This window comes from Corvus brachyrhynchos, unplaced genomic scaffold (genome assembly GCF_000691975.1).
Source record: "Corvus brachyrhynchos isolate BGI_N302 unplaced genomic scaffold, ASM69197v1 scaffold5, whole genome shotgun sequence".
Taxonomy (NCBI): Eukaryota; Metazoa; Chordata; class Aves; order Passeriformes; family Corvidae; genus Corvus; species Corvus brachyrhynchos.
The window spans coordinates 11,865,019-11,887,838 of NW_008238321.1; the positions used below are offsets into that span (position 1 = coordinate 11,865,019).

At 41.9% G+C, this 22,820-nt stretch overlaps 2 protein-coding genes across 4 annotated transcripts in view; one reads left to right on the forward strand and one right to left on the reverse strand.

Moving 5' to 3' along the window:
• The window catches only part of LOC103615625 (acyl-coenzyme A synthetase ACSM4, mitochondrial), an 18,630-nt gene extending 14,704 nt beyond the window's left edge, over positions 1 to 3,926 (reverse strand). Inside the window, exon 1 of one of the 3 annotated variants that reach the window (XM_017734192.1) lies at positions 3,855 to 3,926. The gene's annotated coding sequence lies outside the window, so the exon portion shown is untranslated. Of the gene's footprint in view, positions 1 to 539; positions 708 to 3,854 lie in introns of those variants that run through there. The other 2 variants (XM_017734190.1, XM_017734195.1) reach the window with 2 other exon arrangements.
• PDILT (protein disulfide isomerase like, testis expressed) overlaps positions 1 to 21,647 on the forward strand; it is a 23,843-nt gene extending 2,196 nt beyond the window's left edge. The window contains exons 2-11 of the mRNA XM_008633688.2: positions 5,608 to 5,814; positions 8,759 to 8,892; positions 10,640 to 10,777; positions 11,493 to 11,603; positions 12,294 to 12,419; positions 13,372 to 13,569; positions 14,861 to 14,981; positions 17,109 to 17,290; positions 19,656 to 19,745; positions 21,492 to 21,647. Coding sequence (XP_008631910.1) covers positions 5,608 to 5,814; positions 8,759 to 8,892; positions 10,640 to 10,777; positions 11,493 to 11,603; positions 12,294 to 12,419; positions 13,372 to 13,569; positions 14,861 to 14,981; positions 17,109 to 17,290; positions 19,656 to 19,745; positions 21,492 to 21,560 — 1,376 coding nt within the window. The 3' untranslated portion in view covers positions 21,561 to 21,647. The remainder of the gene's footprint in view (positions 1 to 5,607; positions 5,815 to 8,758; positions 8,893 to 10,639; positions 10,778 to 11,492; positions 11,604 to 12,293; positions 12,420 to 13,371; positions 13,570 to 14,860; positions 14,982 to 17,108; positions 17,291 to 19,655; positions 19,746 to 21,491) is intronic.
• Positions 21,648 to 22,820: the final 1,173 nt, after the last annotated feature.

Here is a 22,820-nt window from a genome sequence, read left to right on the forward strand (position 1 = left end):
GTGAAAAACTATCCTGCAGTGAGGCACTGCCCTGGGGTGTGGGAAACCTGACTCCACAATGCTGAATGAGCTGATTCATTTGCTGTAATAATTTCATTGCCACAGCATAAGGAGACTAAAGATGGGAATGGCACACAAAAGCCATAAAGCCCTAATCTTTTATATCCCACTCTTTAAAATTCTATCTAAATGAACAACCTGTGTTAACAAGGAACTATTAAAGAAACTAAGATAATGTGAGAGAAAACAATATTGCCCAGATCACTCAGGAAATCTGTGGGGCTGCCAGGAATTAGCTTCTGACATTCAGAATGAGTGCAGGACCTGAGATCTTTTTCCTCCTTACTCATCAGCAATCACAGAGACATAGGGAGTGGGAAGGAATCCCAGGCTTCCCAGAAGGTGGGACTTCCTCTGGTGCTGTACCGACACCAGAAATGTTTGAGCTACAAACTTTGATTCAAGACTGTGCCCTGGACCACCTATCAGTTCTAAGAAAGCCCCAATGCTTTCCCTGTTGCATAATATTATTTACTTACCAGTCCCACAATAGTTGTCAGGTGAGGTCTGCTTTGATGTCTTCTGCCCAGTGACGCCCAAGTCCTTTTAATACCTGTCAGTTCCACCCTCCCAGAGTCCCAGGTCTGCCTTCCTTCAGGAAGGGTTACTATAAATACATGCTGACTTTCGGCCAGGCAGTGTACAGATCCCTCTGGAGCTGGGCAAAGTTCACAGGGCAAGTACCCAGTGGGGAAACCAAGCATTGACCCGGAAATCCTCTCCCTCCCTCATCCCAGCTGTTTTGTGCCACAAGACATGTCTGAAAAGGATGCAAGCATCACCCAGCAATGTGTGAGCCCTGCCCAGCTGAGCTGTGTGCCCTGCACATGCTAGGAGCACCCCATCTCAGCACTCACTTGAAAGTGCTCTTCTGCTGCAGGCTGTGGCATGTCCCTATCCATGTTAAACTGATCTAAATTCCACACAAATGCTTATGAGCACAGGGAATTCAGAGCACTTGTTGCCAGCAGAAGGCAGACCTTAGATCAGTGCTGCCTGCATGGGAGAGTTTCACTGTTTACACTACACACTGCCTGAATATGAGTCCCTGTGTTGACTTCCACTGCAGGGAAAAGCAAACAAACACCATAAAAGGTCTCAAGCACTCTAACAAATATGCCTATCACAGAGAGAATCAACTTTGTACACTCATGCACAGGAATGCTAAAAACACTGCTTTCAAAGCACAGGATAACACCATTTCCTCCAACTTATCAGGAGAGCTCAGGAAAAGACACAGGCCCCAGTGAATGCTGTATTCCACAGGTTTCTGAGAATGCTTGCTGCTGTTCTTTGCACTGAAAAGTTTCCAGTTCCTAGATAAACATGGGGATAGCCTAAGGACAAGCACATGAGTGGTGCAGACCTTGTGCTGCTGCTTTGTATGCTAAGCACGCTCTCATTTGTGAAAAGGTGAAGTTTACCTTCTCTAGCAGAACATTTGTACATCTAGCGAGCCACTGGGTCAGGCACAGTGTTCCTGCAACCTGTGACTGACAGCCTATGCTGAGATAATGACATTTAATAGGCAAGATGAGGGTTACTCTTGAAGACAAACATCTCCTTTCTAAGGCACAAAAGCTGAAGGTGATATTATTGGAAAAAAAATTGCAGTTACCAGCTGCAGAATTACTGACTAGCATGGGTCCCTCATGTAGGTGTCTCTCACACCTGCCTATTTCAGTGAATGCTTTGAATAACCCAAGCTTAGAATAAACCCTTATGTTTGCATAGCAGAAGAGCTCAAATGAACTACAAAGCTCAGTTAAAAAGTAGAGAGGTCAGCACAGGAGGTTATGGCCATATCTCACTCTAGAAAAGAATGAGAGAATTCAAGGTTACACAAGCAAGCTTGCAACTGCAGCAAGATTAACATCCTTCCACTCTGATAAGTTAAACATGAATCTATCCTTCATCTCCAGACTCTTCTACAGAGAAGATTATATATCTGTAGTGCAACTGCAAAAGCTGCCTGCACAGAAGATGAGAAATGGGACTGCTGAAATGGTTTTGTGACCATGTCAGAAACTAACAGCCGGGAAATTGTACGTGGCAGGAGAACAGACACATTCACAATGACTGCAGCCATCCCTAAACCATCGATGTAGACAGCAGAGTGAGATTGGAGGCCACCAGCAATTAGCTAAAGGAAAAGTAACTTGTTGTGCTTCCATGTATACCCACTTCAAGAATACTTTAGGGTCATTAAACACATTAATGTGTCAGCAAAACATTTATCTGTCCACATTTCAATGTATTTTAGCTCAGTAAACTGCACCGTGAAAAAGAAACAGCAGCTTACTCAGGTTGTTGATGTACTGAAGAGATAAGAGTCAAAATACAGGATTTCTGGTTCTCTTCCCACTTTTAATTTTCCAACCCTTAATTTCTCCTTGTTTTTATTTACAACACAGCTAAAACTACAGATAATGGAAACATTCTCCCATGTTAATACGATGCTGTTCTTGAGCTGGCAGCCTTTGAAGGGCCTCTTGCTTCTGGCAGATGTGGCACAGCACACTGGTTTGCACAGGTGTCCCACCACCCACACATGCCTTCCCTGGTGACCTTGTCACCAGCTCTCTTGCCTCTTATCCCTGTCTGCTCTTGTACCCTGCTGATGCTCCTTGAGTCTGGAGCCTGTGATGCCACATTAGCCCCAGCAGCTGCTTCCTCATCCCACTGCCTGGAGTGATCGGTGTCAATAAAAATCTAAACCAGAGGAAACAAAACAAACCTCAAGAAAAGGCTCCAAATAAAAGGAGCGATGATTTCCTGCAACACTCAAACAACTTGAAAAATAAAGCACCTGGGAGGCAAACAGAGAATGAGTGGAATGAAAAGGAATTGATGGAGAGCTGAAGAGGAGTCTAATCACTCAGGAAAGCAGGGGAAAGGTGCATGATGGATGTTTCCACATGATTTCTGGGTAGTCAAGGAGACAGTTTTTATCTGTGTGATGAAGAAGCCTGTTCACTCACTGAACTTGTGTCTCACAGTTAGCAGGTGAATGGTACTTAAAGTTCTCCTGGTCTCTGACTGCAGATTACTTTTTACAGAATGGAGTCATGTAGTGGCATGGAGCCACTAACTCTGCCAACTCTCATTATCTAAGCATGCTACTTACATTCCTAGTTACCTGCAACTCTGACTACCCAGGTCACTCAGTGATAAGGGATGATTCTTAAAACATCTGTTTGGAATTGAAATATTTCAGAGAAAAATGGATCCTACACCCTCTTCTACCCAGGCAATCTACCCAGATATCTTGTGTCTGAGATCAGTATTTCTTTTTTATTTGTGAAACTTCAGCTTCTGTGTCTGGGCTTCACCAACAGTTTCTGCTGCTCCTTCCCATTTCACTGTGCAAAAAGCATTTAAGCTTCCACTTTCCCAGCTGTGGTAAAACAGCTGTGCAACCTTAGGTTATTAGGAGAAAAATCATTATACTGAAATTGCCTCTGGTGTGAAACACTGACTTGGAATTAGCTGAAAGCTGCTGGATCCTGATTTGCTGTGGGGTTTCCTGCTCCTTACTCCAACTGCACTCTGTCCAGAGCCATACACCCTTCCTCTTGGCAAGCCCAGCCATTGTTCTGGGCTAGCCCTGCCACCTGCAGTCACTGTGTATCAGCACTCTCAAACTGCATCGCAAATACTCCATGTCTTATTGAATAGTCCACCTTTGCAATCAGTTTAAGCAAAAATAGTTCATAAAGGCTCAACACACAGTGTCCCTAGAAGCAGCATAGGGTAGACATGCAATTTTATAGGGTAGGCATGCAATTTCTTACATTGATGGCTCAGCATTGCTGGTTTGCTGCAGTTGCCTCTAGAGCATCTTGAGGTACAACTGGAGACATCTTGGTTTCTTTCTTTCTTGCTTTCTTTCTTTCTTTCTTTCTTTCTTTGGTGCTAGGAGATAACACATTACAATCCTGTTGAGGGAAAGGTTCATAAGAATATTGTTATACATTGGAAATAGGAAATTAAAGTTTGGGTAAAATTTCTTTGAAAAATCATAATAAATTTATTTGATGAAACACTGATTTTACAGGCAGTTAGAACACAATTCGGATTTGGACTGCTGTCTTAAGGCTCATTTACTTTATTTAGAAAAGCACTTTCTCTTCATCACATGGTATCTGGTTATCCCCTGAGCAGACACTGAGTTTTGTTGTACTAACAGGAACCCTTGGCAAATTAGCAGCTGGAGCAGCTGTTCCAGTGCAGGGGTTCTATGAGCCTCTCCAAAATGGGTTTGTATGTCACTGAATGTGGAAGGGCCTATCACTTTAATATTCTGAGAAAATAGCATTATTTGATGCTAATCTTCACACTTGCTGTAACAGTAAGGTGGAAGAAAATGATTGATGGCTGGGAATCAGAGCAAGGATAACAGTGAATAATGCAAGGCATGTAACTCAGCACTGAGTTAGATTATGGAGTTATCTTTCATTTATTAGAACTCCTACAGAAATGTCCATTTGTTTTTTTGGTCATAACCACATTGTGCAATCACCAGGTATGCTGTAGAGAAGGGCTTCTGTAATTTAGTGAAAGAACAAAAGACATTTGTTTGGTTAGAGTTGTGCTTTGGTGCATTTGTGTGTGTGCTTGTGCAATTGTATATCTGAACACGTGTATACACAAAGCCACTCGTACACACACAAAAGAACAAACACCATTTTATGAAACCAAATTTAACTGCATGTTTTTCATCTGTTCCCATTTGCAAAATATATCGAAGAAACAAAAAATTTTATGTGCATAATCTAAAGAAAAAGGTTTTGTTCTTTATAATAAAAGAAATTTAACAAGACAGGGTATCTCAATTTCAACCAAAATTTGGGGGTTTTTTTCAACCCAAGTTGCAAAACTGTAAAGCTCCAGGCCTTTATCTCTTACCTGACTCTGAATGCAGAGCAGTTTGTGTGCCTAGGTTCCTTCTCTTGTCCTTTTTTTCATGTTAATACAACTTTACAGCTCCAGGGCCCAGCCTGGGGTGGCCGCTCTCCTTGGACCAAGCACACAGCTGCCCTTGGAGCTGGAGAAGGGCTGGCACCCAGCACAGCACACAGGAACACACTGCCAGCCTTTAAAACACCAGCTCTGTTCCTCTCTCTCCCTCCTCAGTATCTTTTCTGGAAAAGTACTTTCTGCATTACAAAAGTTTGCCTCAGTGAAGTGCTTACAAAAATGGGATCTTATCAAAGAGTCCTAATGTGAGCAATACTTAACTCTATCCTTCACCTCTCTAACTCATGCCCAGCATTGTCAGCCAAGCCACTTTTTAATTGCTCATTGTACTTTCCCAACAGAAGACTATTGTAATGTTGCTGGTTGTTCATCGTGACTGGTTCAAGATCATATGGAGTGGTGAAAAACCAGCATCAATATAAAGAAGTAAATATAATCTCTCATTTATTTCTGAGTCATAGAAGACCTTATTCAAACCCTCCAGCTACCACTTGACACAACAACCTCCACTGAAAGCTTCATGCTGTGGCTTATGTAACCCATTTGCTCTTGATTGGCCTTTTCCAGATGTTACTTTATCTCAGTCATCTCAGAATTTGTCTGAAGAATTTGCTGAGGCTGCACGGCAGCTTAAAAAAGAAGCTCCAAGAATCCAGTTTGGCAAAATGGATGTGACACACCAACATGACTTGAGAAAAGAATTTAATATTCAAGCCTTTCCTACTGTGAAATTTTTTGTGAATGGCAGCAGGGAAGATCCCACAGACTGCAAAGGTAAACTGTCTCATGCACTGATAAGATAATGATAGTAATGACAGGATGTACCTATCTATTACACTGCTGAGAAGAAAAATACAGATGCTCAGATAAAAAATACACAAGGTGGAAAGCTGGTTTTGCCCACGGTTTTAAATATGCAATTGCCTCTGTACCAATACAGGAACTTGAATCTCAATTCATCTTCCAAGGGTGTAACTGAGTATCTTCTCTATTAAGTTCACACAGCCAAATTAATTACTGGTGTTATTCCACCGAGTACAGAATTGCCCCAACAAGACAACTCACTCCCAATTACTACAGTAAACATTAATGAGTTATGCCAAACAAGAACTGGGTCCCAAAACTGCTCCATTACTCTTCTGGTCCACTGCAATTCCCACGGGCAGCATGCCTACAGAAGCAGGCTGGAGCAACACTACGTCTGACAATGAATTGGGAATTCACAGGGTCCTTAGCATACAGGTAGGCCTCCTAAGCTAAGGAAAATAATTTTGCTATTTAGCCATCAGGGGGAGCTCACATGTGGCTTAGAATAAAACATGGAATAATTTGAAGTACTTTACAGAAAGTTACTAAGCAAAGACAACAGCAGACTTTAGCAATCCCAGAAACCCAGGTCTTACGAGATGTTTTCGTTCACTTACAGTGTATACAAGAAAGGGTTTTTTTCATAAAATGAACTTTTACAGAGGTGATAAAAATTGCATGACTTGCAATCTGTTAGCATACTCTGAGCACATACAGGTGAGTCACAAGTTTAATACAACAATAAAAAAAAGGAACCCAGAGTTTGCCTCCTGAGCCTGTACACAACCAAGTGCTAAGATATCTTTAACTGTCGAGCCCCCTGTGGCTCCCGCTGAAACCTGATCTTCAGTATTTTTAGCAACTTGCTCCTCCTCACTATTGAATTTCTTACCAAGTTCCCACCATCCAGACTTGTGCAAACAGCAGCCTCTGCACAAATGCCACTGACAGCGTGACATGCTGTACTGAACTTTTATTAGAGGTGCTGTCACCTGAAAGCAAAAGCCCTTACCTTCAGTCTCTGATTAAATCTACAGCACTGACAAGAAAACCTTTCTTAAACTCGTAAAGGTGGCAGATTTTCTGGTGTGAGCCAGTGAGTACAGAGTATTGCAACAACACACACATAGCTGCCCTCCAGCAGAGCTGCTGCTTCAGGCACGCTTTCCAGCAAGATGTAGGAATTAGGAAACTGGCTGCTGCTCTGTGCTTTGTAGCAGGCAGATAGCACCAGTGGTTTGGAATACATGTACCACCGATAATGGCTTAAATTACATTTTGTTCACTGGTAAATGCTTATGTGCAACACTGAGTAAAACCTCACGTAGCATGTTTGACTTTTAAACCACTGAGCATTGGCAACTGGAAATGTGCACTGGCCACCCAATGCTTATGCGCAACACTGAGTAAAACCTCACGTAGCATGTTTGACTTTTAAACCACTGAGCATTGGCAACTGGAAATGTGCACTGGCCACCCAGTGGCTTCTCACACAGGACTTGGTACATACAAAAGAAACTGCAGACCTTGCTTAAATCAATAAATTAATTCAACTCTTTAGGGAAGATGGAATTTTTGAATGGTTGCCCTGGCAATGGACATAACATGAAAGCCAAATCTAGGCTTTGTAAATCATCATTTACGACTGCATGGTCAGAATTTGGCCAGTACACAGGCTGATTAAAGGAACTCAATAGAAAGATTAATCAAATGGAAAGTAGGTTTAGGGGCTATAGCACTGACATAAGTGACAAGACCTCCATTCTGCATTTAGACAGCAGAAGTCAAGCACTATGTGGCCACTAGATACTGCTCTGTGCTTTGTTCTGCAGCCTCTACACTCCAGAGCAGATGTCTGCCTGCTTCACTTTAAAGAAATGGTATTTTAAACTATTTGCAGTGCTGTCTGCTGCAAAACTGATGGCAGTGAAATGGTCTGACTCAATTTTGATCTTGTCATTCTGCTAAAATGCACAGTGCCAGGACTTGCATCTCTGATAATCCACTTGTACTATACATTTTGACTCTAGCACTTAACTTCTTCTCTTTCATGTATGATTTTAATTAACCTTTACTCTGATCCAAGAAGGCTGTCTGTCATACAGAGATGAAAGGGCCGAGATTTTAATCGCCTAAACCTCAATTTTGTACCTCAAATTCCTCTGAAAACATCATAGTTTAAGAGCATAATTTTAAAAGAGACTCAATATTCTAAAACTCCTGAAAGCTTAGGAGAATTTACCAAATAAACACACTGACTATAATCTCAGTAAAACTGGTAGTAGTAATTTGGAAACCAAAAGATGGAACAATCCAGAACTAAATGACAACTTTTACACTTCAGCTTTGTTTCTTATGTCTAAACTGAAGTGATGCTATAGCCCCACAGAGGAATTTTAACATGTCTCTGTGCCTATCAGATCCCTCCTGCAGCACCAAAGGAACAATTTTGACACCTAATATAATTGAACAAACAGTTCAATAAAATCTGCAACTGGTTTGAAGTCATTCTGGATTAAACCTCAGGTCGATAGCACTTTATGGCTCACTGTGATTTTGGGACACATGAAATCTTGCAGGACAGGTTTTCTGCCTGAATTTCCTCATCTCTATTCTCCAGGTGTGATTAATCATTTAACTGGACTCAAAACCATTTGCAGAGGTCTCAGAAAACACTGTACTGATCCACTGTTGGTCTTCTGGAGTCACAGTAGTTTAAATGGTGACTAGAACCTGAGGTTGAATTTGGATATCTCAAGCCCCCTCTGAACCAGCTTTGACCTCAGTCCTAAGAAGTCCAAGTCCATTTGTATTCAGCATCCCTCTGCACCTCCACTGCCTTTGTCCTGATTGCACAGAAATTTCTGTCATTCCTTTTGACTTTCATTTTAACTCTCTTTTCCTTCCACAGGAGTCAGAAAAGCCTCAACCTTTATTACATGGGTGAAAAGAAGAACAGGACCTAGCACTGTTTTAATCAACTCTACTGATCAGGCTGAAGCCATCATAAAAGCTGATGATTTGGCAGTGATTGGCTTCTTTAGGGTAATTATCTGGAAAGCTCAAAAGGCTGGTTTCTGTTCCAAATTTGGGATATACTTCTTGCTATCACCACCAAATCCCACACATCCAAACTAGAACTCACCAGAAAAAAACAGACTCTCAGTTTTCTCTACTTTTAAAAAACCATTATCTGCCTCTATCTGTTTTTTCACACTTCCAGACAAGCGGCCCAGGCAGATACAAGAAAATCTTACACCACAGCACATTTCCTTAATCAGTACCTGGGCACAGAGACCCTGAGAACGGCTCCTGAGAGCACGATCCTTCAGCAGTGCTTGCACAGCCCTGGTTGGTCACAGCAGTGTCTCCTGCAGCCTCAGAGAAAGGGCTTCTGCTAAACCATCCTAAGTTTGGCCAGTGTAAAGAAGGCCAAAAAGTCATAAAATATTACCACTGTAAATGATCCAACACATGTAGTCCTTTCTCAAGCAAATTCTGCCACTTTTCAGAGCAGAATAAGGTTTTTAGGATTTGGGACGAATGCTAGTGAACAATAGTCAAGATATGCTGTCAGAGTCAGTAAAACAGGAACAGCTTTTTCCTGCTTTTCAATTGTGTCCTTGAAATCTTTCATATCCGGAAATTCAATCAAGGATTTTCTCTAATGAAACAGATTTTTATTCTGGTATCTTTCTGCCCAGTTAAAAGCACAATGTCTGGACTCACACCTGAACTGATAATATCCCAAATGTGCTGGCTGCAGTACATAGTCCAAGTTTTGTGGATGTGGAAAACAGGATTCATTACCAAAATGCCCCATGGTAACGGAGCCGGTGAGCACATACAACATTAACAGGACAAACTGTGAAAGTGCTCAGTGCCCAGAACCTTGCTTTGCAGCAATCTGCTTGCAGCCGTTCAGGGAGGAAGGCAGTGTTCCAGTGCTGGGAGAAATTGAGAAGCTCTTTCTATGACAGAGATGCCGGAGAGTTCCCTGAACCACGCTGATAGCAGGTACTGCCTGCAGATGTGTTTCACTGGACACTGATTTCGCTCGGCGGCTGAAATGACAACAGATGAGCATGAGCTAGGGCATGTCAGAAATTTAATGGGTGGAAGCCAACAAAACAGTGTCCAAGCAAATAAAGAACCGTATTTGGCCTTCTATTACTCACAGATTGCTCACAAATATGAGTGCCAGGATGTGTTGGAAGGTCTCAGCATATAAATTACTATTCATCTAGCATGAAATAATTGTCTGATTAAATCAAATCTGGAAGTGCTGTTGCCCTTCATCCTGCTAATTTGCTCTTATTTTGAAGGTGGACAGCACAGTGACTATTTGGTAGATGCAGGAGTCAAGGTCCCTGCCTTGAGGAGCACTCAGTCCAAAGCCCCAAAGGTGTCAGTCAGCTCCTCTCCTGTGTAATCCCTCACCTCCTGCCGGCTGTGCAGGGCGAGCAGCTGGTGGCACGATCCCTCCTGTCTGCAGAAGGCTTTGCAGAGTGGCAGTGCCAGGGGAGGGCAGGGAGGACACAGGGGACCCCACACCATCCCTGCTGACCCAGGCCAGCCAACACAAGCTGGAAAGGGGAGCACAGCAGATGTGTCACAGCACTCCCAGGATCTCCCCTTAGAGGTAATCCTGGCAAGCAATACCCACTTTACAATTACACTCTGCTCTTTGCTTCACAAGCCTTTAGGGGCCCGCTTCACCTGGAGCTCTAACTCCTGCACATCTTAGCAGGATGTAGGGCACAGTCTTAATAAATACTCTTTCTGGGACTAGGAACTTCACAATGACAGTGTGGAAGTTTTCTGCGAGACAGCAAGAGATGTGCCAGAGATGCCTTTTGGGATGACAGCCAGTGAGGACGTCTGCGCTAACTACGGCATCCAAAGGAACTCTCTTGTTGTGTTTAAGAAGGTAGGAGTACAAAAGTCTAGCAGGCAAGGTGCTGTGACAGCTGTGGGCTATGGAAATGCAGTTTGGGAAATTTTCAGGTTAAATAATTTCCTGGTGGTAATTCAAACAGCTTAACACACAAAAAATAATGCATTTACAGACAAGAGAGACAAGTAGGAGGCAAAACCAGCAACCTTTAGACAAGTGATATTTTCAGTCTGCCTGCCTACATCCAGACTCCTAATTTATGCTTAAATATCTGGATATAATAGCTTTACTTTCCAACCTGCATTCTAATCAACCTTTGCTGCCACGTTCAGTAAGATTTGCAGACATTCACCTCTTTTCTTGTGTGTTGATTTTGACCAGGAATCTTCTTCTAGTCCACAACAGAAGAAGTGGCCAACAACAAACCTAAAACTACACAGGGTAGCAGCAGTATTTAGACTAGGAAGTAGTCAGACCAATGATTTCCTGAGCGAGCACATCTCACAGATAGTGTGTATAGAGGTGGGAAAGATCTTTCAGTATGTTAAGATTACTGAACAAATTAAAACTGTCAGCTGTACCTTGAATTTTAGCTATAATCTTGTTCTGCAATCTAGCTGTGACATTCATTTTACAAGTTACAGAACTTCAGCTGCTGAGGATCATTAACCTCTCACTTTTAAAGCCTGTCATTTTGCTCCTATAGTTGATAAGGCCACCAACCTCACAAACTTCACTATTTGTCCAGGGAAAACCTGTGCATAATGAAGTGCTTGAAGATGGAAGACAGAACAAACTGGGTCTAACGAGGCTAATCAAAACCTTTACCTTGGATTTGGTCACTGAATATAATATCGAGGTATGTGCATTTCTCTGCATTAACAAAAACTACAGGAGAAAGACAGAAATCCATGCAGAAAAAGACCAAGGGAGCTATTCTGCACCTTAGGGACTGAGGCTTTGCTTGTTAGGCAAGGCCATCCTTAAATACATCTAGAAACACCAGCAGAACCCAACACGCAGCTCTTGGTCCAGCCCAGGCCAAATGATGCTTCCCTCTGGCAAGATGCTGTTTCCTGGAGGAGATGAGGAGTGGCTGGTGGAACAGTGAACTCTGAGCATGCAAACACCTCCCTCCTGTGGAGCCAACACCAAGGCCTAAGGCTGCTTCTGCAGCAAAAAAGTGGGGTGGGACCCAGCTGGGCCTCCCTGGGTAACACCAACTTTTACTTTCCGCACTAATTCTTCTGTGTGTGTTACACAGGATATCAGACTAGAAGATCACAGCCCCTTCTGACTGTAAAAACCTGTGAATAATCACGAGGTTTTTCCTGGAACTGAAAAAACCACTCAGCAGCTGCTGATTCTTCTTACTTTATCTACTTTAAAACAGTGAAACAAAATCTGATGGTTATGGAAATGATTGGGAACTGAGTCTTAAAAAGTAAAATCTGCAATAGCAGAACCTAGGGATACTGATATGCTGAGCCTCTGATTCACTGTTCTGCTTACAAAGAGTGGAACAGATGTTGAGTCTTTTGTTTCCCAGACATCTGTGAAGATTTTCGATGTCCCTGTTGAAAATCACATCCTGCTGTTCACCCCAACGAACTCGGAGACGTTCAATGAGATTTATGAAAACTACAAGTCTGCTGCTGCAGAATTCAGAGGAAAGGTTTGTAACACTGAATCCAGATTTGCAAATAGGAATGCCAAAAGATCAGTGGAAAACCACCCAGCAACATGACTGGTAAAAGTACACTGCTGTCAGTCCCTCTCCTAAGTCCACCAAACAATTTAAAAACAGTTTCAGTAACTATTATTTGAATTTGTTAAGGACAAGCTGAAAGATAAATTACACTTGGAAACGATTCTTTAAAACACAAAGACCGCGAAGAGGAGCACTAATTCCAGCTGCTCCAAATAAACCTCTTTCTGGTTTTACAAATATGACTTTCTGGGAGCAACTTCCAACCAAAGGGAGTTTTAGCAAGGTTCTGGCAATTTCTGGCACTACCAGGAAATACCATGAGGATCTCAGAGTGTTGCCTGAACCAAGGGCTGGAGCCAGCTACAAAACCTGAGGAATGCTGCAAGTTATGTGCATAGCCTTGCCTGCAGCCACATGTTTGCATGTATAGAGACAGTTACAGGCAGTCATACACACAAGTATTTCGGTTTCCCACGGTGCTGCTCCTGCTCCAGGTACATGAGACACTGAAGAATAGTAAGTCATCTTGTGATAAAATATCACCTATTGGTAAATACATACGGATTGCAGGTGTTTCAGCTCTTCTGTTAAGATTTACGAAGAAGAGCAATAAGCACTTTGAGGGGTAAATTAGAAGTGTTACTAAAAGACGTGGCAGCAAACCACTCTGGAAGGACAGAGAGAAAATCTTCAGTACTTTTGGCTGCTTTAGCATTTGTTATTAACTAGGATCAAGGTGTAATAAAGTCCACAGAGCTGCTGGGTTTTGGTCTGAGACCAAAAATGGTTCTACACAGTTCCTTGAATTAAGGGTTAGATCCTACCTCACTGCCAAGCTCCGTAGTCCATTTCTCCAAAATGGCAAAACCAAAGCTGGAAGGCTCAACCAGATGCATGATTCTCTCTTTATCATCAGATATTGTTTGTTTTGGTGGATACCAACGAAGCAAGGAACGGACGGATTTTTGAGTATTTTCGCGTCAGGGACATCGATGTTCCTGCTGTGAGAATCCTAAATCTGACCAGTGATGCCAAGTACAAAATGCCTGCAGATGAGGTGACTGTGGAGAGCCTAAAAGCATTTTGCCAGAGCTACCTAAGTGGAAAAGCAAAGGTATGTCCATTGCTAATGGGACACCTCTCTACTACAGCAGCTGAAACATAACAAATTGACAAAGCACCCCCTTTTTGAATTAGAACAGCGTCCTGTTGGGATCATGGGTTTGTTATTCTACTGTCACCCTAATGCATCCATCCACGCCTGTTGACAGAGCATTCCTCTGTATTTAACAACTGAGGTGGACTACAAAGTTTCCCAGTCCTCCAGTGTAAATACTGGATTGATCATTTATGGCCCAGTATTTTAACTGATGCCAGCTGTTGTACTCCAGTGCTTTAAAAACTCCCTGTGCGTCAATCTTTCCAATACTATAATGGAGATATTTCCCTCCCTTTGCTGGGAGAGATGCAAACAACGATTACAAGAGATTTTAAGGTTATAAAAAAATCCAGTAAATAGAAAATTGACAGTTTCAGAGGGGATTAAGATTTGGTATTTGTTTTATGTGAGTTTAGCAAAGTGGATTTCCCAGGGGGATCATTCCCAATGGTAAATACAGCATTTGTTGCCATAATGAGGCATCATCACGCTCATGTGGAAAATACATTAAAACATTTTGCTTATTCAGTGCTCCTCTGGATGATTTACAGGGAGAAAAGATAAAGCAGTCAGTCTGAGAGCAGGCAGAATTTAAGAAACTTGAGCAGGTAGATCCTGTATTCAGGGCCGGAGGGGAGCAGAAGGATGGGAGCAGTGGGGATGTGGCCTCTTTCTTACCAAGATCTGCTTGAGTGGCACAGTCCCACCAAGGACAGCTGCCATGGGGCATGTGTGCCTTTCTGCTGCTGTGCCGTGGTGTTAGAGAAGAGAAATTCCCAGCTACTGCACTGTAAATTGTAGGAGTCATATGGGGACTGTGACTGGTGGTGGAGGCAGAGATTTAAGCAGCAATGCACACTTTCTGGTGTGTTTTATATCACTTCTGAGAGCCCACAATACATAAACTTTCCACTAGTCCAACTCCTGAACACTGGGCAACAAGAATTCAGGAGAGGAATACAAATGTGTTCCAAAGGATCATTTTCAGACACTCTGCTACAGAGTCTGTATTCAACAGAGGGACAAGTAATTCTGAGCACCAGCTACCCAGGGCTGAAAAAAACTGCTGAAGGGAGAGAAGGTGGAACCATGTGATGGCTGACCAGGATGTAATGATATAAAAGAGTTATCAGACAGTAACAGAGCACATTAGGTAATGTCCCATCAGTCTCACATTAACTTGAGCCGGAGTACAGTTCCTCAATGCTCCCTGCACTTTCACAGCAATGTTTCTGTTTCTGCCCAGCAACATCTTTCTAGTGAAGAAATTCCAGAAGACTGGGACAAGATGCCTGTCAAAGTGCTTGTTGGGAAGAATTTCAACAGTATCATCTTCAATAAGACCATGACTGTGTTTGTTATGTTTTGTAAGTGTTGTGATTAAATTCGAGTTTTAAGCTGCTTTAAAAGCTTAAAAGCTGGTCAATTGGAAGGAAAAAAAGAAAGCTCATGCCTATATACCAAACTAATCTTTACACGTTACAGAATCTGAGCTCGATTAATTTTTATTGTTTGTGGAAAGAATTGAAGAAAAATTTGTGTCATATCTATGGAAACGCTGTGATACCTTTGCTGACTTAGTGTTGCACTGAGTAGCACTGGATCCCTTCAGTAAATATTTGCCAAGGCCATATCAAATCTCCCTGTTGAAAGACAGCACAACACTGGAACCTCATGGTGTACGATGGAAATGTGTTGTCTTCCAAGGGCAGAGGGAGAGTTCAGTGAGATTGTCTGGTAATAATACTCCAGGATTAAATCCCAGATAGGAATTATGGTTCAGGAAATTGATTTAGGAAATCCTTTTTTCCTCCTCTGTCTGCAAGGGAAGTGGCTTCCTTACAGGACTCTTTCCAGGAAGAAACCTCTGCCCTATCCTTGTACCAGCCAGCAGGGATTCGGTTGAGTCTTAATTACTTCAGTAAAGCAAACATGCAGCATTAACAGAAATACAGACAACTAGCTCTACTGTCCTGAATTCCAGAAATTCATAAGGGTAGTACATTCCTGCCACCCTCCTTGCTGGCTGCAGCTGTGTCACTCACATGAGTAATTTTTACATTTCAGTATCATGAACAAACTGAATGATCTAAGCAAGAATTGAACCAAGTCCTCTGGAAATGAGAGGCTGGAAAAGGGAATGTACTGTATTCAGTAAAGCACTCCTGAAATTTTAGTTCTGTATAAACCAAGTATGAAAGCTCTCCTTCTGAAGGACTGCAACTGTGTTGTGAGCTATTTAAGGGGATGCTGGGCTCTCAGCCGTTTGCCTTTCTGGTAACCTGCATCAGTGCAGTGCTCAGAGTCAAAACAGCACCATAACTCAGACTCCTCTTTCTAGAGCCAGCATAGCATGGTTTATGAACACAGTTAATTTTAGTGTGCAGGAAGTATTTTGTACACTTTGGACAACACAGGAATGATGGAGACTTACTGGGGTTGCACTGGTTTGTTGGAGTGAAAACTCCTCTGGACTCAGGCCCAGAGGGAAGCCAAAGCACAGGGACTGAATTAAAACCTTTGGACAAGCTGAGGTACGTGAAGTCACACCAAAGTGAAATAGAAATATAGATTTTTTAACTTTTAGTAGAAATATATGCTAAGTGCCTTAAACATTAAAAAGCTGCAGCAGAGACCTTAAACAGTTCTTGCTGCAGCAGTGTTACCTTTTCACAGAAATCTTTACTTTAGACAAAATATAGATAGAATTACACTGTTCACATTTTTTAGATAGAGTGTTCACATAAACAATAACAACTGATAGAAACTGCATACACAAATCTGTGTAAAACCTGTGTAACACTGGTGTAAGGCTTACGACTGTTAGAATTAGACCAGGATAGGTTAAGGAAAGAAAAACTAGAATCGTGTGTTAATCTTATTGGTCAACTAACAAATATAATCTACACTTCTGTAAGAAAAAATATAGAGTGTATAGTGTATAGTATACAGTGTATAGTGTATAGAGCATACAGAGTATAGAGCATATAGAGTATATGGAGCATATAGAATACACAGAAGAAGCGGATTTTGCCTGCTATTTGCTGTTGCTGCTTGCCTTTATCATGTAACCCCCTTCGAACTCTGCCTTCAAGAAAGCTGTGAGACTATGAAATAAAGAACTCAGCAGAACAGCAGCCTCCTCTGCTCTCTTACCCTGGTCCGAGAAGGAAGGGTACCCTGTCAAAAGCTCAACACTGGTTATCTGGCACACCTCTCCAGCAAAGCTGTCCAAGTGCTGTGTGCTGGCTACAGTCATAGGAGGCTAAAGAGAGCTAAGGCAGCACTGCTATCAGAAAAGTGCTAGTGAATAACTAGTTATCACTACATGGAGATGTGAAATTCATGAGGGGCAAATGGTTTCTAGCAGGGAGTGACAACAAATGAAACCCCAAACCCTGTTAACCTAAAGGGCTAAATAGGTCCCTGTGATTGCACCACCACATGCTCTTCTGCTCTTCTCTGTCCTTCTAATTTTACTTTTAAATTTGCAGATGCCCCTTGGTCCCATGAGTGCAGAAAACTCCTGCTGATCTGGGAGAAGCTGGGAGAGCAATACCAAAGTCGCAAGGACGTAATGATTGCGAAGATCGATGTCACAGCAAACGACATCCTGGCCGTGGCGCTGGCTCGCTACCCGTTCTTCACTCTCTTTCCTGCTGGCTCGGATTACCAGGTGAGAAGCTGTTGGGGGACATTGTGGGGGCACAGCTGCCCACCAAGGCAGGGGGCTGTGCTTGCACACGTGCACAAGTCTCACAGGGAGAAAGGGGTCCCTTAGCTAAGAAAGATTTGGTCCTTTTCTGCTCAGCACTGGCCTCTGAGTAGACATTGAACCTGAATTAGAGGAGAAGCCCTTCTATTGTCTCATCCTGTGGCAAGAGCTCAGGTAGCATTTACTGACTTGGGCTACAAGTCCCTAGGGCCTCACATTCTGCTGTTCAACAATCTCCAATCTGCCTGTTGGGTTCTAGCAACAGTCTCAGCTTGGAGTGAATTCACAGATACCTCCTAATGACTGCAGTGCTTTTTTACTTCAAAGAGATGTTCTGTCAAAGAACCACTTGTGCTAGTTGTTTCCAGAGCATGTATGACAATTGTCTCTAAAGTGTTAATACTGTTCTTGTTATTTTCCTCTATATTTTCACAAAACCCAAATCAAAACCTTTCTTCTGTACATTTAAGCCAGTAATTTTACTCCATTATGGTATCCCAGCCTCCAATGGGAATAAATATTTGTTGTCAAGACCAATGATTTTTGCAAGATGCTACCTAATGAATCAGCTATTTACACAATAATTGGAAAAGGCTGCTGAAAGTCAAAGCAAAGAAAAATATTAAATAACGACATTCTCCATCTATGTACATTATCTAATTAAAAAGAAAATATCTCTGAAGTAAAAAAAAATTAAGATACCGCTATAATTAAGGCATTACTAAGCTTTTCATTTTTCTGCTTAGTACTAAACTTAAATTAAATTCTAAGGCATTTACCCATGTCCTCATTTAATCTTTGAGAGATTTTCCTCTTGGATGTGCATGCACAACTTCTGATGAATTGGACTGCAGTCCTGCACACTCACAGAGCGTTTAGTCTTCAAGCAGAAGAGCAGAAACCCATTAAATGCTCTTAATAAATGTCAGTTTGCAAAAAAACCAAATAAACAAACAAAAAAGCCCCAAACTAGTAAAAGATTTCCATTAACTATTAAGGGATTGTTTCATACTTAAAAACTCTCTGGGATTAAAGAGTGTTTGAAATCTCAAGTCCTTCTTTGTGCACCATGTTTTTGCACTACTTCCCTGAAATGCAGAGATTTTGTCTTGTACTTGACTCGTCTGCTTCTATGGGTTAAGTGAGAAAAAGAACATCTACGTACTCTTATGCACTGATTACTGTAGTGAGAAGTGTTGACACACATCCCCAGTAACCAGTGCAGGAATCAGCTTTACAGGTCTGGCTTTACAGGTCTTCATGCTCTGAGAAGCTGCTGTCCCAGCCATCATCAGAGCCAATAAAAATCAAGACTCATCTGAGAATGTTAATTGCCACTGGAGAAATAAAATAATCTTTCTCAAGAAACTTAAACTTACAAACATAGAAACCATAAAAAAAGTAGTTTCAAAGCTGCCACATTTTCATTAAAATGGAATGGAAATACCAAACTTCTAATATACGAAAAGTGTACAATTTTAGTGAACTCACCAGTCTGGAGTTGTTTTGTTTACAGTCCTTTGAACTCAAATCAGGTGTAAGAGTAACCAGCATTATTGGTCTGAGTGGGAGTGAGCTTAACCCAAATGAGAATAGGCATCCACCTATTTCCAAACACACTCAGATAACAGCAGATAGTTCCCAATGTCATGTTCATGATCTCCTACAACTTTTTGCTAAAAAACTTGTGCAAAACCCTTTTATACTTCCAGAGAGCAAAGGATTTTTGGAGAGGAATCTTTAAAACACAATATGGCGCCTAGATCCACTCAGAAAATTTTAAAGTTCTAAACTGAAACTTCTTTCATTGAACTTCCTCAGAAGAAAATCCTCAGTAAATCCCCAACTTAAGGTGAAGTATAAGAAAATTAATGTCACTGCTCATATTCATCCTGTTCTTTCAAGCTGTGCAACAGCTGGACAATGTATTCAAAACTATTCCAGAATCTGAATTTCCATCGAAAGGTTTAGACAGCTTTGAATAGCACGGCTGGACACTTAAAAGACTCTGCTCTTCAGAATATCTTGTCAATGCTTATTGTTAAACACAAAAACCCCCACTGATGTCAGTAGTTGGCAGGATCCCAAGCTGGTACCATAAAATAACGGTTATAATTTTTATACAAATCCTTTCCTTCTTAGACATCTATTTCTTCTTTACACTCAAGTTTCAGGTGATGCTGGAACCTGCTGTGCCTCTGCCCTTGCTTTGTAAACTGTGCACAAAAGTCTAGAGTTTGGTCAGTCTAAAGAATCCTCCACCCGATTTGCCATTATTTCCAAAATGTTGTGTACCGTTACATACTTAACTTTAAATCTTTTTCAGGAAGTGGCCTATACTGGGGAATATACATTGGAAGCATTTTCTGAATTCTTAGAAGAAAAAGGCAAGACAAAAGCAGAACCAGGAGAGAACGTAGGTATTTTATCCAGACACTGCCAGATCTGCTGTGCAATCCAGGCATGTTCCCAGCTTGTGGAGACATTCCTGGACTGGCTGCAGCACAGCCACAGTCCTGGGCCCCTGCTCGTGGCAGTGCTGGGGTGGTCCTTACTGGTCTGTAGCTGGTTCCATCCCCACAGCAGCTGCAGTCGTGTACCACAGCCTGGCAGGCACGCACCCACTCACATCCTTGTTTTTGTCACACAAAGCCCTCTTCTCCCAGTGCTCGTGCTACAGCTGAGTCACTGCACCAACACTGGCAGAAAGCAGCGCTCGGCAGAAAGGAGCCGGCACCCTGACAGGTGTGAGCAACACTTGCTCACCATTTTAGCTGGAAAAAACAAAGCCCCAGCTAAGTGTCAGCTGTAGCTGGAGTGGTTCAAATGCCCATTGCCCACCTCGTTCTGCTGCATTCAGTGCGGCTTCTCTTTGCTGTAAAACAAGGACACAGCTGAGAGCAGATGATGTCCCTTCTCTGAGCTATCTGGTTGTGATTCTTGCCCAGTTCCTCGACCCTTTCTTCTCCACTGTAAATCAGACCAGAGAAGTGTTTGCTGTCCCACATCTGCCTGTTATTTAATCACAGACACTTCACTGCAAAAATACACATGGTAAGTGAACAATGGGATCTCCACACAGAGAACTACGAGCAGCAGAAAAAATCCTGACACGTAAATGGAGACACTGTCCATCCAGGATAAGGATCCTGGGCTCTTCCTGCCCAGAAATGAAGTGGAACCACCAGGTAGCAGTAGTTATTAACACTCTTTTCAGCTAGCAGGAAAACTGCCTGTGGGTGGAGAAACAGTTTTGAGTTTTCAGACTTATTTCCACCAGAGGCTTTGATTTTTTCCTGCAGTCAGTGGTTAAATATGTTGTTACTGATGGAGAGAGATGACTAAACTTGTACTGGGACACAGACGGCTGCAGAGCAGGATCAGACATCTGCCTTTCCCCAGTCATTGCACAATTCTGCTTTCCAATACCCAAAGCCTACGCTTGATGGCTGCCTCTTGCATGTTCCTCAGTGCTGTGTTTCAAGCAGATCTGTTGAGTTCTACACACAGTCTTTTACATGCAAAATTTGAGCTGTGTATATTCTGTTGTCTCTTCTTCATGCTTTATTTCACATTAAAGAATAAGTAAAAAAGTCAGCTTAGACAATACCACTCAAAAACATGCTCTGTGTAGCAAAAGGGGTTAGTAATTAACATTTTCTCATCTGTTCACTTTTTCCACCCTTACCTGACACCCACCAAATTTTCCCAGAACATTGCAGTATTAGGACATTTGCAGTACAGTGCTTGATATGAACTCCCCTGCTGAAGTAATTCTTCATCCTCACCTCAGGGCATTCACAAACACACAAACAAGATAAATAGGGCAGTTTCTTTTGACATTGCCAAAGAAAGACAGCCTTGAGCCCACCAGCACACATGGTATTCTAAGTTCTTATTAAATCTTCACACAAAGCTTCATGTAAGCTCTGCCATAAAGGTGAAAAGGTTTGAAAAGCACACTTTAGCAACAGCTGCACTATTTCTGACCTCATTAACAAGACCTCAAGTTCCTTGGTTGAAAAGATGAGACTGCGTTTCAACTAATCTTAAAATGTTTTTGGTTTGTTTTTTTTTTTTTTTTTTAAGAATTACTGGAGCAATTGTCTTTGTGAACATCTGTAATCAGCAATTTTCCTTTTGCATTTCCTTTTTTTGAAAGGATCCTTCAGAAGGAATCAAAGAGGATTTCAGTCAAAAGGAAGCTGTAATAACAGAGAAAGAACTTTAATAGTACAGAGACAGAGAAACATTCTGAGGATTGTGGGGAATCCTTCCTGGAAGGAGCTCACTGGAAGAATGAATCATCTCAAGTGAACACAGAGCTGAATAAAAAAATAAAAGTAAAGAATTCAGCATCCATGGCTCGTTATGTGCAACCTCTCTTCTGAATCCCATTTAATTCCTCATTTTACTGGGATCAGTTCTCAAGGGTTCTTAAAAGATTGTCAATTTTGCTTAAACAATGGCTTTATTATTAATAAAACTGCTCTTCTTTAGAAAGGTGGGTATGCCATGGCAAACAGATCAAGATATAAAACTATTCTTTCTGAACAAGGTCTGCAACAGGATTGCAACTGATTGCTCTCCAATTTACCCTAAAACAACCCTCTTGTTTTCTAAGGAGCTTAACTGCTCCCAGAAAAAAGGGTCTGACACTGCAAAGAGCATTCCTAGAGTGATCTTCAGAAGAAGTAATTGAAGCTAGGGGTTGTGTCCAAAGGGGCAGCAAGGCACAGTTCGTTATTTCTTTTTATTATCAAGCAGTAAAAAAATGCAGAAATTGAGATATAATTTAATTTCAGTTAGAAAAATACTGTAGCTAACTCACAAAGTCATAAATATGACTCACATTTTAGTTACATGAGGTCCCTTAACCACATGTTAAAGAAGTTAAACAGGTGAAACTGCTGGACAATAGTAATTTTGAACAACTATTAAACACAGAAGCTATAATCTCTTAATTAGTTTCCTTCCAGAAAAATAGAGCAAGCAACATTCAGCACCACCCTGTATCTGGCAGATGGGTTTACCATTCAAGATAATGAAAAAAAAATTTTCACTGCATCTACCCACTGTACACAAGGCTCAATCCTGAAACCATCTATCCTATTATGAGGTGCAAGATTACATTTTAATGAAAACATGTGCCATCTCAGCACATGGTGTTCTCATTTCTGCTCCAGCCACTCTCAGATGTGGTGTCAAGACAAGGGGCCAAGTGCAGACTCACGTGCCATACCCTGACACAACAAGAGTTGCAAATCTACTTCATAAAGCATCTGGCAAAAGCCTGCCTGAAAGAAAGGCTTGGTCAAAAGTCTGCCTTGTTACTGGCTGAGTTCCTCCAGGTCTTGACCACAGCAGAAGGTGCCCTTGGTGCCAAACCAGTGGCCTGGCACATTGTCTCATTTTCCCTCTGACCCAAGCCAATTACAGAATATTTTCCTGGAACAAAAATTTAGAATTTTCACAAGGAGAATTGAGCCCT